Source organism: Cupressus sempervirens, chromosome 10 (genome assembly GCF_028749045.1).
Source record: "Cupressus sempervirens isolate cs-2001-9-10 chromosome 10, ASM2874904v1, whole genome shotgun sequence".
Taxonomy (NCBI): domain Eukaryota; kingdom Viridiplantae; phylum Streptophyta; class Pinopsida; order Cupressales; family Cupressaceae; genus Cupressus; species Cupressus sempervirens.
In genome coordinates, this window is record NC_143127.1 from 630,146,109 (window position 1) to 630,162,533 (window position 16,425).

The 16,425-nt window shown below is 34.1% G+C and overlaps 1 protein-coding gene across 2 annotated transcripts in view; it reads left to right on the forward strand.

The window, feature by feature from the left end:
- ABCI10 (ABC transporter family protein) overlaps positions 1-16,425 on the forward strand; it is a 181,567-nt gene that overhangs the window by 124,333 nt on the left and 40,809 nt on the right. Inside the window, exon 6 of one of the 2 annotated variants that reach the window (XM_089805662.1) lies at positions 2,518-2,865. The exons of the other annotated variant lie outside the window; for it this stretch is intronic. Within the exon in view, the coding sequence (XP_089661788.1) occupies positions 2,518-2,595 (78 nt within the window). The 3' untranslated portion in view covers positions 2,596-2,865. Of the gene's footprint in view, positions 1-2,517; positions 2,866-16,425 lie in introns of those variants that run through there. 2 annotated transcript variants of the gene reach the window in all.

Sequence of the window (16,425 nt, forward strand, 5' to 3'; positions counted from 1 at the left end):
TGAAATGTGTGCTGATTGTGACCATGGCACCAAACAGGAACACGATAGCTGAGGTATACTAGCAACAAGTGACATGCAAAAAGTCATTGAACTACATTGTGACAATGGTAGGAAAGCCTTAACAGCCATCTCTTACACAAGGACATAGGAAAACTTGTGTTGTACCTATGTATTCTGTCAAGTTTTAAACTTTAATCTAGCATTTATCAACTTCTAACATGTATCAAAATTTTGCTTACTTGGTACCACCTTGTTGGTTGTTTCCTAAATCATCACAGGATCATAAAATGCTCCTCAGAGATCAGATGTGCGCTTTTATAAAAAAGAGGTTTAAAAAAATCTCAAATCTTTAGTAAAGTCATGTGCCAATACAAAGGCGGCACTTTTAAAATGTTTTACAGGCTAGTTTATAGTCCCATGTCTGGACATTGGCACATGTCAAAACAAAGAACCCGATTTTTCCTAGTGATTAAGCTTTTGCCAAGAGACTCACGTGTGCCTAGATAAAGACAAATTTTAGGACACGATGAAAAGTGTGCTAGGAGTTTGAAACAAACCCTTGCTAATAAATCTTCAAGCTGAGTTTTCCAGTGCACACGAGGGAGGAAATCTCATGCCTTAGTTTGTATTTGCAAACATATCAATGATTAGGCACAAAAGACGAGGATAGGTGAGCCTTTGCAAACAAGTGAAGCCTTGAAAATATTTGAATCTAGTCTTTAAGTCTGTGCTTGGACAATGGCATCTGCCTATACAATGCATACACTTTAACAAAATTTTCAAATGAATGCTCCAATGTATTGGCATACACAAAACGCATTACATAACAGTTTAAACATGTAGGCATTGGTGATAGACATTGGTGTGTGAAATGAGAATTGTTTGATTGAGTTAATTACATAGGACATGAATGCTCCTTAAATAAGCAAAAACAAAGATGATGTTTCGAAAAGAAACATTTGTTAACTAAGAGCAAAATAGAAATATTCCAATGTAATAGGGGGACGTTTCTTTGCCTATCCCCTTGTTTTTGGGATGGGGATAGGGCATCCCTTGATAGCTGCCCATCCACCACCAGCTGGATGTTAGGATGACATAGCACCCCTTGAATGGTGTGGGGATGCCCAGGCTGTTGACTTTGGCGTGTTTGTCATTGATGTCAAAAAGGGTGAAATGATATGCTTGATGATTTATTGATGTCTGTCACTGTTGTGAAAAAGGAAGATATGATATGCTTGACGAGTTTTAAGATTTTTGTCAACTTGCAAGATTTGCATATTCAGATTTGTGAGATTTGCAAATCCAGTTTTTCAGAGCTTGTAATCAATAAAAAAATTATCATAATTATATGAGAGCTCATATAGCTTTGTAAACTGCAATTGGATAGATATTGATGTTATCTACAAATGTTCTTATTACCAGAGTTTTTTTTGGTAATATTTAGGTCAAACAGATCAATTTGTGAAAACCAGTTCATTGCTACAGGAGTTTCAGATCTTCCTGTCACCAACAAGATCTACTTAAGAAAAAAGAAAGACGGGTTTTATTTTTGATTTTAATTCAATTTGAAATAATGTGGAATGCATATGAAAACCTAAAACAACCATCAAAACTGCTTCAAGCAAAAGAGGAGTTATTTTGATGACTAATGCTAAAAAAAATAAAATTCTTAATCAAGGGAATTGTTTTCAAATTGGTTTTAATCAGTTTTGAAGATCAGACTTGCTGATCATTGTAAATGAAGTTCATGGAGTAAAATTGGTCAATAAGGAAGAATACTCATCTGCAGAAATAATGTTTTGAGAAGGAACAATCCATCTCTACAAGATTTTATAAATAACGAAGCAATCCTTTGAGGAAATCAGATTTTTTGTCTGAATATATTTTGAAGATTGAAGAAGTGTTTGTAGAAATTAAAAACAATGATAGAGAGGGAATGAAGATGTGATTACTAATGTCAAAGAGGTTTATTGGATTTGTTTTTGCAGATATCAATGTCAGATCTGGATTGCATTTGATTCTTCTTTGATTACTTTTGAATAATTCTTAACATTGTTAAAGTGTTGTTTGATGAGCTATGTTTTGAATCAAATTTGATATCTTGATGGTGAACTGTTTACACAATCTGTTTTTGATAATGGATGTCTTGTTGTGAAAGATAATATTTATTTCAGATTCTTTTAATATACAATATTTGAGATTGAAGAACAGATGAATGCTTTGAAGAAGTGAAAAGTTCTGAGCATTGTTTGCAGATTTGAGTAGGACAGAAAACGATTGATGACAAAAGAGTTGATAGTTTGGTTTATGAGTAAAATGCAGATTTGGATTTGTTTAACATTTGTGAATGTAGATGTGGCCAATAGGATTTGAAAATATTGTTTATTGATTAGACTTTTGCATACTAATGAAGTGCTTTTGGGGGCATTGAAAGGGTGGTATTCATATGAACAATGTTCGTCACAAATCGACTTAGATTTTAATATTACAGGAGATAATGACAAAGGTTTTTGACAGGTTGGATCATCAAACAAATTTGAAGACTTGTGCAGATTAGTTGCTACAAGAAGTTTGAAGATGATATATGAAGATTGAGTCTAATGTTTTGTATAGAAATAGGGTAACCCTTTGAAACAAATAAACATTTTTGTATTTGAAGAAAGTGGAGCTTCTAAAGATGCTATGTGAGGCCTAATGAATGCTATGTGAGGCAATTTGGCTATGTAAGGCAAAAGGAAATGCTATGTGAGGCAATTTCACTATGTGAGGCCTAATGTATGCTATGCAAGGCACATTTGCTAAGTGAGGCATAATAAAAGGATTTGAGAAAGTGGTTTTTGACCTTGGGGGATTTTCCACTATAAATATGGTGTCCATGATCTGATTTTGTATACTTGTCATGTTGTTAATTTTATCTTGCATCTAAAGCACATATGGTTAAAGTAATAAATGCATATACATTGTTAGTTAAAATTTGAAAGTTGAAAATTTTTATAGATCTTGGTGCTGGAATACATTTCAAGTATGACTTGAGAAACTTTTTTGATTCAAAAGGTCCTTTGTTTGTTGGTTTTGATTATGAATTTTGGGCAGTAAAGATGAAAACCTCTTTGTTATCACTAGACGTTGATATGTGCAATTCTGTCATAAATGAGAATCTTTCTAATAAAGATACAAGAACACAGAAAGTTATTTTGAGTTGTTTGTCTAAGGATATCTCTATCAAAGTAATTCAGTGTAAATCCTCACATGAAGTTTGGAATAAATTAAGGAGCATTTATCATTGTAATGATGAGGTAATAAAGGAAAGTGCATTCAATGATAATCTAAGGAGTCTTAATAATGTTGGTGATGCTGAAATTTCTAATGAAGAAGAAAAGGTGTTCTCATTCATGGCTATTGATTGTAGTAATGCAGATTTGAAAAGTGAACATGAGAAATACCTAGAAAAAGTGGTCATCAATTTAAAGGTAAAATGCGAAGAAGAAAGAAGAATAAATGATGTTTTGAGAGAAAAGTTAACAAAGAAACATGATGAATGTCATAATTTGGAATCTGAAAGAGTTATGTTACGAAAGAAAGTGACAAGTTTTGAAAGTAATAAAAAACTAATCAAGTATTTGAACAATTCTATTTCTGACTTGTCAAGAAGTTTCAATAATTGTCAAGAACAATCATCTTCGATGTCTAATGACAAGGATGCAAGTTTGGAGGATCAAATCAATGTGAGTAAGAGTTCAACAGATGATGGTAGAAGACTAATCTTTCAGCCTAATTCATTCTATGTTGGATATTGCTCCTTTTGTAATCAGTTTGGTCATAAAGTCAGTGACTGCACAAATGCTTTAGAAAGAATATCAAGGTTTGGTTATAAGGAATTTATTGGTAGAATGCAAAATTTCAAGTGCTTTAATTGCAACAACTTTTGTCATTTAAAAAAAAACATTGCAAACAAGTTAGGAATGTCATTGCTTGTGAAAAATATGCATATCAATCTAAGTTTGATGTAAAGAAAGAAAAGATTTGGAAACCAAAGTGTAAGTCTATGCTTGTTCAAGTTGCTCTCCACTTTGAAAAGAAATATTTATGGATTTATAGATAGTGAGTGCTCAAACTTTATGACTGGAGACAAAAATAAGTTTACTAAGCTGAATAATTATGATGAAGGATGCATTAGTTTTGGTGATGTTTCTTTTAGAAAGATCAATGGTATAGGATCCTTGATGATAAATGAAAACATGACTGTCATTGATGTCTACTTTGAGGAAGGGCTGAAATACAATCTTTTAAGTGTCTGTCAAATCTGTAAAAATGGTTATGTAGTAACATTTGATGATCATGGTTGCAAGATAAAAATGAAATCAGGAAAATTGGTGGCAGCAGGTAAAAGGTCCAGATAAGATAAGATAATGATATTAATGTCCAAAAAAAGACCAAAAAGAGGTCTATGGGACTGAAAGATTACAACAAAGCAGGGCTGAAGCCAGCAGGAGCACACAAAGGTGTCCAAAGAAAAGCAACAACAAACAAATACAAGCAACAGAAAGCACTAGGAGGCTTTCTTGGGTGAGAAGAAATCAGTCACAGAATGATACATGTGTCGATGCGTAGAGGTACTACATTGTCTCCGACCTATCCCAGAAGAGTGTCGCTAGTGCCTATAAGCAGAACGGGATCTGATGCATCTAGAAGGCTCACTAGGCCGAATAGAGCTTGAGGGCCTTTTCACACCACGCAAGGGGGATAAAGGTGTAAAAAAGGCAGTAATGAGCTGAGTAGATGAGTGCTGGTGTAGAAGTAGAGTCTGAATCATGCTATCCCAGAGCATAGTGGCCTCACGCAGATACAGTGCAAGGCATCTCTGATCATAATAGCTGAAGAAATCATAGAGAGAGAAGCACTCTCTGAACAAACAAAAGAACCTCCCTTTGATCTCATAATAAATAGGGCATCAAAAAAGAAAGTGAGCCTCATCCTCCACCTCCCCTAAAGAATAGAACAAACAGGTCTGCTCCTCCCTGTCAATATAATGATCCGACTGAGCTCGAAGATGGTGGGAACCAACTCTGAAAGAACCTAAAGAGATCCGCAGGGCATGAGACCAACGCCATGAAAGATAGCTAGGCCGAGCAATAATCCCATCTGAGATCTCCAAAAAGTGTGTCGCATAAAACGACATCTGTAGGCGTAATCCACCAGGAGTGTTAACCCAAGTAGTAGTAATGTAACGTCTATAAATATCAAGACGAACATGCTCATTCAACTCCTGCCGAGAAGGGAGAAGATGAGTAGGGGCATCCAAAGAAAACTGAAAAGGGGGGAGACGATCAATATCAATCCCAATTGAACTCAGCAAAGAAGAGACCTATGCATACCAACACCGAGCATGAGCACCAGACTCAGCAGCCGCCATCGAAACCGAAGAGCAGTAAGTGAAATAGGAGTAATGATCATGGTCTCTAGCCATATTAGAAAACCCACAAAGGCGATGAAGAAACCAAACTAATATTTATAACCTCAAAGATGATGCTAGTACTAATGATTGTGATAATATTTGTCTTCTAGGACAGGTGAGGGAAGAATGGTTATGGCACGAAAGGCTTGAACATCTGAATTTTGACAATTTAGTCAAGGCATGCAAAAATCATATTGTGGAAGGTATGCCACTCTTAGAAAAACTAGAGAATAGGATCTGTAAATGGTCTCAACATGGAAAGAAAACAAAAGCAAGTTTTTCTACTAAAGAACACGCATTTGCTTGACCATTACAACTAGTTCATTTAATCTGGTTTGGTCTTACAAAAACAAAAACTTTTGATGGTAAAAGATATTTTGTGCTTTTTATAGATGATTATACAATGATGACATGGATAATGTTTTTGAGACATAAATCTTAAGTTTGTAATAGGTTTCAAGAAGATTGAGGAAGAATCAAGTTTGAAGATAAAGTGCATAAGATTAATGGTGAAGATTTTACATCAAGAGAGTTTACTGACTATTGTGCATATCATGGAATCAAAAGAGAATATGTTGCAGCAAAGATGCTTCAAACAAATAAAGTTGGAGAAAGAAAGAGAAGGATGGTTCAAGAGATGGCAAGAATAATGTTGGATGAAGGCAAACTGGGTGAGAAGTTTTGGAAGGATGTTGTTCATACAACCGTATATACGCTAAATAGAGTTCAGTTAAGTATGAAAAGAAAGTGCACACCTTATCATTTGTGGTATGGTAAGTCAGCATCCATAAAGCATTTTAGACATTTTGGTAGTCCTTGTTTTATAAAGAACAATGATGAAAAATTGAGTTGTTTTAAGTCTAGAAGTGATAAAGGCATATTTCTAGGATACTCTTCATATAATAGAGCTTATAGATGCTTTAACAAGAAATTGAAAATAATTGTTGAAAGTACTCAAGTTAAGGTTGTTGAAGAATGTCATACTAATGATAAAGTTAAAGCTATTCCAAAGATGCAGGTGGATATAAATTATAATAGAGAAAATGAAAATGATAAATCAGAATATGATAAGAAAGAAGGAGAACAAAAAATTACAAGATCCATAACTGAGGTAAAAAGGCTAGAAAAATATCATCCACTAGAATAAATTATTGGAAGCAAAGAAAAAGGTGTGCAAACAAGGAGAATGACTACTAGAAGTGAACAAGAAAACTTGTGTCTACTATCTACAATGAAGTCTAAGAGTTGTGGTAAAGATGGTAAAGAAAGTTTGTGTAATGTTTTGATCCCCACAGTTGAAGATATGACTCCTCTGTATACCTAATTTCGTCTCAGTTAGAGGGTATCGTAAGGGAGGGAGAAAATTGGAGGCAATGTACAGCCTGGAGGGAGAGTGTTTGAGCCATACAGTAGTAGCTGCTAGGCCGTACGGTGAAGTTTGAAGGGGCCGTATGATTGAGATTGAAGGCCATATGGTTGAGATTGGGAAGACTGTACAGGATGATTGGAAGGCCGTTCGGTGGTGTCTAGGAGGCCGTATGGTGTGGAGGGGAAGATGTTGTACTGTTTTGGAAATGGGGCAAATAGTGAAGAGTAAGAAGCTGTAGGTGACAGAGGTGATGCATTGCGGTGTTGTTCTTCTGATTCGCTACAGCTAAGTCCTCTAGAATGGAATTGACAACTTCAAGGAAATAGTAATAAAAAATACACCAAAGTATATTGAGATAATAACCCATAGATATAGATATATTCCACACTACGTGTTCCAGATTGTCAGGTTCGAAGCAAAGAAATACAATGGATAGAATAGGGTGAGGGTTGATTCCCACCGAAACAATAAGAGCTAAGTAGGGAATTCTCGAATACAAAGTTATTCAAATCGCATACCAACTGCTACCTACATGGCATGCTTAAATACCTTTCGGAGGAACTTTTTGAGGGTTTACAAAGATGGCCGATGGCCACACCTACGGAAACAATTAAATAAAAATGGGTCCGCAATATACTAAATCAGTCAGCCTATACACAAAGGAATGATTAATTATTTATTTTATGATGGGAACATTACAGTTTGGGAGTCTTTTTGCTTTCTTTTCCTACTTAGTCTCTTGGAAAGATGGACAAGTTTTAGGGGGAGCTCTCATTATTTATTTTTTATCTAAAGCCTGAATTTTGCCCCATTAACATTGTTAATAAATGGGGGAGATAAGTCTGTAAATATGCTATTTAAGACAACTTCCTATTCAAAAATGAATTTCAGATCTGGTATGGCTACAATAGAAGTTGGTGTGGTAATATGATAATAAGCAAACAAAATGACGGATTGTCATATTATGGGGGAGCATGTTGAAATAATATTCATGTCTTTGTCATATGATGTCAAAAAGTGGGAGAAAGAATAGCATCAAAGAGCAACCAAGTTGAGTTTTTGTTTTTGACATCAATGCCAAAGGGGGAGTTTCTTGACTTTGGCCTATTTGTCATTGATGTCAAAAATGGTGCAATGATATGCTTGATGATGTTTCATGTCAGTCATTGTGAAAAAGGAAGATAGAATATGCTTGATGAGTTTCAAGATGTTTGTCAACTTGTGAGATTTGCATATTCAGATTTGTTAGATTTGCAGATCCAGTTTTAGAGAGCTTGCAATTAGTAAAAGTTTTTATTGTAATTATATGAGAACTCATAAAGCTTTGTAAATCTGCAAATGGATAGATATTGATGTTCTCTACAAATGTTCTTATTACCAATAATTGTTTTGATAATATTTAGAAGGTCAAATAGATCAATTTGTGAAAACCAATCTATTGCTAGAGAAGGTTGTATCTTCCTGTCGCCACCAGGATCTACTTACAAAAATGGAGAAAAGGTTTTCATTTTTTATTTTATTCGATTTGCAGTAGTGTGGAATGCATATGAAAACCTAAAACAACTATCAAAATTGTTTCAAGCAACAAGAGGAGTTATTTTAATGACTAATGTTAACAAATTAAAAATTCTTAATCAAGGGAATTGGTTTTAATCAGTTTTGAAGAACGAACTTGCTAATCATTATAAATGAAGTTGATGGAATAAAATAGGTCAATAAGGAAGAATCCTCATCTGCAGAAATAATTCTGAGAAGGAATAATCTATGTCTACAAGGTTTTGTAAATAATGAAGCAATCTTTTGAGGAAACCAGATTTGTTGTTTGAAAATATTTTGAAGATTCAAGTAGTATTTGCAGAAATTAGAAACAGTGATAGAGAGGGAATAAGATGTGATTACTAATGTCAAAGAGGCTTATCTGATTTGTTTTTGCAGATATCAATGTCAGAGTTGAATTGCATTTAATTCTTCTTCTAATACTTTTGAATATTTTTTAAAATTGTTAAAGTGGTGTTTGATGACTTATTTTTGGAATAAGATTTGATATCTTGACGGTGAACTGTATACACAATCTGTTTTTGATGATGGATGTCTTGTTGTGAAAGATGATACTTATTTCAGATTTTGTTAATATACACTATTTGAGATTAAAGAACAGATGAATTCTTTAAAGAACTGAAAAGTTCTGAACTTTGTTTGCAGATTTGAGTATTGACGGAAAATGATTGATGACAAAAGAGTTGACAGTTTGGTTTATGAGTAAAATGAACATTTGGATTTGTTTCAGATTTGTTAATGCAAATGTGGGCAGTAGGCTTTGACAATATTGTTTACTGATTAGACTTTTACAAACTAATGAGGTGCTTTTGGGAGCAATGAAAGGGTGGTATTCATATGAACAATGTTTGTCACAAATTGGCTCAGATTTTAATATTACAGGAGATAATGACAAAAGTTTTTGATGGGTTTGATCATTAATCAGATTTGAAGACTTGTGTAGGTTTTGTATTATTGATGTTGACAATTTTTGCTTCAAGAGCTCTAGTTGCTACAAGAAGTTTGAAGATGATATTTGAAGATTGTTCTTGTGTCTAATGTTTTGTATAGAAACAAAGTAACCCTCTAAAACAAATAATCATTTTCGTATTTGAAGAAAGTGGGTGCTTGTAAAGATGCCATGTGAGGCGATTTGGCTATGTGAGGGGTAAGGAAATGCTATGTGAGGTAATTTGGCTATATGAGGCCTAATGTATGCTATGTGAGGCACATTTGCTAAGTGAGGCATAATAAAAGGCTTTTAGCAAGTGGTTTTTGACCCTGGAGGTTTTTCCACTATAAATATGCTAAGTTGCCGATTCGGGTTCAGGGATAGATTCGGGTTTGAGGTTCGGGTTCATGGATTTGGGTACAAAACAAATTCCCATTTGGGTTTGTGGGCGGGTTCATGATATATATATATATATGTGTGTGTGTGTGTGTGTGTGTATATGTGTATATATGTGTGTATATATATATATATGTATATATATGTGTGTATGTGTTTGTATATATATATATATATATATAAGAGAAATGTGCATAGTTGCAAAACTAAGTCATTTCACAATATGAATATATGTTGCTTGATCATTGATCAATGTCAAATGTCAACGATAAACATTAAATACTCGCTCATTAATCTATCTTTGTTATTGCAAAGAAAATCATACGTTGAATTACTAAATTGCAAAACATAGACTAGTTCATCAAATAATAAAGTTTGAAACATAATGATAAATGACAAGTGTTTAGTAGTTTATCAATAATCATAGTATCAAATGCCCTTCAATGGTCAAATAGGTCATTAAAAAACGAGGGATCAATGGCTTCATCCTCGGCTGCAACTATATCTAGATCCTCATCATTGGAACCCAAGCTGGTTCCACTAGTCCCAAATGCTGGTATATCATCATCCTCCTCAACATGAGAGATATGATGAGTGAAATGTATTTTATTAGGTTCCTTTTATAGTTACATAAAAAATAAATTAAAAAAACTCTTTAAAGTTGTTTTATTTCACATTTTGGACACTATTGCCTTGGGTCCTCTCGGGTTCGTCGTGGGTTTGCTGTGGGTTTGCCGAGGTTCACTGCAGCAAGGAACTGAGCAAACCCATAGTCCAAAATAAGGACCTTGCCTATACCTGTAGTGAACCCAGACACGAATCTAGACCCACAAAGGACCTGGACCTGAATCCAAGTAGTAGGGGACAAATCCGGTATCTTAGTAAATATGGTATCCATGATCTAGTGTTGTATACTTGTCATGTTGTTCATTTTATCCTGCATCTAAAGCACATATGATTAGTGTGTTAAAGTAATAAATGCATATATATCATAAGTTAAAAATTAAAAGTTGAAAAGTTTTATAGATCATTGATACATCCCCCCCCTCAGTGATTCTTGTATTCCAACACAGGCATCCTTCAACTATTGCAAGAATGTCTATGCGTCCCTCATCAGCGGCTGGTTAAAAAGTACAATTTGAATTTTCTTTATGTTTATTAAATTTATTTGGGGTTCCATTTGAACCCTATTGGTGATAGGTCCCATTTTGACCACTCCAAGCCTACAAACCCCTCTAAGCTTCATTTTCACTCACATTTGCATTTCTCATTGCTTGCTACAATAGACAGAGAAGAATGAAAAGGAAAGAAAATAGTGATGGGAGAAGTGAAAGGAGTGAGTGCAAGTGAAAGAGGAGCAGAGAGTAGAGAAAGATTCTAAACCTTCCTTGAAGAGATTCTTGAAGCACAATATAGGGTTTAAATTTTGCTTTAGAATTTGAAATTTGTTAAAATGATTTTTCAAAATATAAGTTTTTTATTTTTATTTTTTTAAAGTAGGCTGAAACTATTTGCTTATTAAATGTATTTTCATTTTGTGAAATATAGTGTCACAATGAGATCTTGTAGTCATGATATGAGTGAGGATGAGATGGAAACTTAGTGTTTGTGTGCGAGTCAATAAAAATTTGAACTTGGGTATGAATTTTAGGAGAGTGACTATGGGGCTGATTCGAAAGGGGAAACCAGCTCAATGCCTAGTGGACCAACTGTTGTAGATCTCCACTCCCATTTTTGGCAGAGTTTTGTAAGGGTCCTTATGATCCCTTGTCCCCTCTCGAAGAATTTGCAACAAGAATATTAACCTTAACACCAAGAAGTGGTGTTACAAGGAAATAGAGATGAAAAGTTTGTCATGTGGAATGGTATGTGAGCATGACTAGAGTTGATGCACACTTCCTCTTTTCTCAAAGAAAAGGTGTGGAATTGGATCCATGTAAACTTTTGGAAGAGCCTAAAATATTAATTATACAATTGAGTACAATAGGGTTTGGGGTCTTCCTAGAGATAACATAACTATAATGTCTACTACTTTGTGGTGCAAGAGCACCTAACCTTGGAGATGTATTGTGAGGTCAAACTAATTTTTTTCTTATTTGTAATGTTTCATTAATGATGTAAGGTCACAAAAGACCATTTGGATCAAAACAACCCAAGTTGTAAGGCTTTAAGAGCCATGTTGTGCAAAGAGACCTAAAAGTCCTAAATAAGGCATCCATGGTCAAAGGTTGGACAAATGGTTAAAATAGGGTAAATTGATGTAATTGGACTGATTTGGTCCTACTTAATATGTATTAGGGTCAATTATCATGTTTCAAGGTCATATTTGCAAGATAGGCAAAAGGTTGTCAAGTTGCAAAAATGACAACTTTGCAAAATATTGTCAAATTTGGTTCAAGGGCAATTTGGATTGGTCATAACTGATCCATTAAGGCCACTAATGCTATTTAAACATGTTTCCATTGAAACAAAAGGAGATGTGAAAGTTTTGGATGTAATGATGTTGAAAATCAATAATTGTCATATGAATTTTGTAGATTTTCGAGTCTTTTTGTGTGAATAGTCATCTGATACTTGCATGAAAAATTGATAAGAAATGAGTTATTCTAGATTCTAGATAGTGTCTTGTTTCCAATGGAACAAGTTTGAAGAAAATCCACGGAATGTAAAGGGAGAAAGAGCAATTTTTCTGAAAATGGGTCTAAACCCTCCTAGGGTAAACAATGGATACAAAAAAATTCATAACTCTAATCCATGACAATTGGCAATAATTTGGTGAGATATTTCCAATTAATTCCTGCTTTATGATCCTAAAGTTACAGGTTGTTGTGTAAAGTTTTGACCATATTTTTAAAAAGCCCTAGCTTTGATCTTGTCTTACAAACTGGCAATAACAGGGAAAACAAAGAATATTTGATATCTTGTTATATCCAATGCTTGAATTTGGTGTTTTGAGTCATCTTGATAATTTCTATACAAAAGAACACTTATCAACAATATTTTATTGTCCAAGAAACAACAATTATTAAAATTATACTATCAACCAAATAAGAAAAACTCATAACTCTAAAGTGCCAAGACCAAACTGAAAAAAAAACTATAAACTAATACAAATAAAAGAAGAGTTTTGCAGTGTTGGGGTATTAGTGTATGGTATTAAGGAAGGCATGGATGAATTCTTGAATCAAAACAAGCAAAGGATAGCAATTAAAAGTTAGTAAGCTCACTACCCTATCAATAACATTCCTAATTGTCACAGTTATGGTAGAGATTGAATGGGATAGTTTGAACCTCAACCAAGCTTTTTGTTGCACTCAATTTTGATATCACAAAATTGTGGCAACCCTATACAATTTTCTCATGGATTTGTAGGTGCATTTTCTATGTTTCAATGCTTTGAAAAGGTGTCATGAGGACAATTCGACATCCTTGAATTGTACTCTATGTAGCATTATATTATGTGTTCTTTTTCAAGGTTTCGTCAAGTTAATCCTCCTATATGCTTGTAAGAACAACTTTTCCTTTTCTCACTGCAGGTACTTGATTTTTGGCAATTTTTAACTGTATTCTTCATTTTTCCCTTTAAGTAGTTTTTAATCTTGTTTCTTAGCCCTTGGAATTCTACTGTGGATGAGCAATCTTCAGCTTCAAACATAGTTGTCTAGCTCAAGTTATAAAGAAAATGGTGGGTTTTTTTAGATTGACAACACGTGTAATTAAAAAATCCTGCAAAAGTGGGCTTTTTATTAGTAATTGCATGAAATAAAATTATTATTAATGGGTAAAGTGGATTTAGACCCCCATTTTAAAATTCTAGCTCATTCTGAGTTGATTTGACCATAGTTTTTAACGTTTTAATGAAAATGACTTTTTCTAAACCATTTCATGTTACTTTATTGAAAACTATACATATTAAAAATAATTGCATGAGACACTTTAAATGCATCAAGGTGGGGGTTTTAACACACTTTGCATATCATCCACATGCAAATCACTTTCTAAAATCCAATACCAATAAATTCTAAGTCCCAAATGCGTAAAGGTGTACTTTTTAAATGCAACTACATATTCTTAATTAAAAATATGTCGAGTAACATGTGTAAGTGGGATTTTAAAATGAATTTGCATATTACAGTCCTATAATTTTATAAACCTTTAATGACTTGGAAGGTTATATAGTGGAGAATTTGAAATGAATAACACATGTTATTGCATATTAAAAGCCCTTTGTTGTGTATTTTAACTTGAGTAATGACTTAAGGCATAAAGGTGGGGAATTTTAACTCAACAACATATGTTTAATGTGCATTTGAGTTTTAAAAGGTAAAAACATATGTTATTGCACTCCATAAACCTGTTATGACTTCTCCAATAGAGACGTTTTAATTAAAAAGGCACATGCTGACAATTTTCATCACAAAAGCATGTGTTTTGGCCCTTGGGCAAAGAAAAGAACGTCATTACCTATCATAGATTCCCTCCTATTACATCATTTTGATCATTGTGGTCCTATGGTGTTATTAGGACCATTAGGGCATTTTGTCTGTACACAATTTTCATTGCATTCAAAAGCCACAATGGGCTTCAAAACATCATAGTTGACTACTGAAGACCTTCAAATTCCATCCTTGAGCCTGGGTGCCTTCATGTCACTATCTTGTCCAAGAGTTGCTCCTTCATCATATATTGCCTGGACAGTTGTCTGATGATATAGAAAGAACGCTCGCCCTTCTCTTGTGGTGTGATTTTGGCCCTTTCCATTTGGGCCGAAGCCTGTGTGCTTTGTGATAGGCTATTTTTTGTAATTCTAGTCAGCACCTATTGTGCTGCCTATGTGCCGAGGATGGGCTGTTAATATGCTATGGGCCTTGCTTTTATAATGGGACAGCCCCCTTGATTTTTGGCTGCTTTTTATATCAAAAACATAATTCATAGTCTTGAATACAAAATACAGTAGATATCATCATAAGGCATCATGTCACATCAAATACCATTACATGCTAATATGATCAAAACTGTAAACCAAAACATAATCTAACCATCTATCACCATCAAGCTATTGGCTACCAAAAATAATTTTCTGTCATCTAATGCATTTGATCATGTGGATGGATATTCACAGAATAAAACAAGAGTCTATCTTGGATCAAAATAATCATGGAATGGAATACAACCATAAGAGGCACTACATATTACCTAAGTTGCCGGTTTGGGTTCGGCTCCAAGTTCACGGTTCGAGAACTGGTTCGCTAGTTCGACAAAATTTTGGAAAGGGGTTTGGGTTCGTTAGTACAAAAACATGTAAAAATATAAGAATATATATATATATATGTATATATATATGTATGTGTATATATATATATATGTATGTATATATATATACATCTTTATGAAGCATGAGTTAAAATTAGAATGTAGCAAAGTAGCATAAACACATTTAAACAACAAAAACTTTAAAACAGCATAAACAATAACATATCATGGTGATCATACCATCATATAGTAACATAGTTCAATCAACTTCAACGTCAAAGATAAAAGATTCAAAACATTTAAAATATCAAGTATTATTGTTTCACGTTCAATGTATAACAGTAACTAATGGAATGGAAATCTATTAAAATTCTGAATTTTTAGTTCTAAGTTCTGCAATATTCATCTTCTTCTTCATCTCTTCCTTCTCTGCCTCCGCTATTACTTGCACCAAGGCCAATGGGATCAATAGCAAAATCAACAATGGTATTGGCATCAAAGTCATCAAAATCATCAATTGTAAGCCCAGCAGTGGAAGCATCCAAGTCCGCAATCTCTGCATCTACATCCCACTTCTTTGTCTCACCTTCTTTGTATTCTTGACTCTTGTGTGAAAGAAGGCCCAAGTTGTTATGCACAAATACTAGGTTCTCTGCTTTTTTTGATTGCAACCTATTGCGCTTCATCGAATGGATGAAAGAATAGGTGCTCCAATTTCTTTCTGATGTAGAAGAACTTGCAACCTATAAAGACAACATAGAGTAAGCAATTAAAAAAGATATAATTCAATCTTATAAAAAAATTCTTTTGAAGATAAAGTGAGCTAATTTAAAAAAAATAAAACTTGTGATATAACTTTGATTGCAAGGGGTTGCAATGTTCAGAATTTTTGGCCATGGAGGTGCCACCAAGCATGAGCATCATTCTTGAACCAATGACGAAGAGCATCATTACTTAGACCTCTAGCATTGACAAACTCTATGAACTCATCCATGATTACATCTCTTATATCATCATCAGGAAATATTCTTCTAAATGCTGCCTGGTACCCGTCAGACACTTGATGAAGTGCCACACCACCCTTTCCCACTCACAACCAAGATCACAACAATATGGCGACAAAGAGATGACAAAATGCTTCACAAAGCATCCATTAATACTTGAAATTCATTACAATATTCTCCAAATGAAAGAACTCCAAATTCTTACAATATGAGAGAGCTTCCAAACCAAGAGCTTCCAACTAGCTTGTACACCAAGAGCTTCTACAAGAAATTACACTTGAAGACTTCTACTTCTTGAACTTCTACTTGAAGAGCTACGCCTTGAGAGCTTCACACCTTCCAGCTTGATTACAAAATGACCATAAGCCTTGCTTAAATAGGCACTTACCATCCAAGACATTACAAACACAACCAATGTGGGATAAAAGGTAAACATAACTACCTTAAAAAAAATATTAAA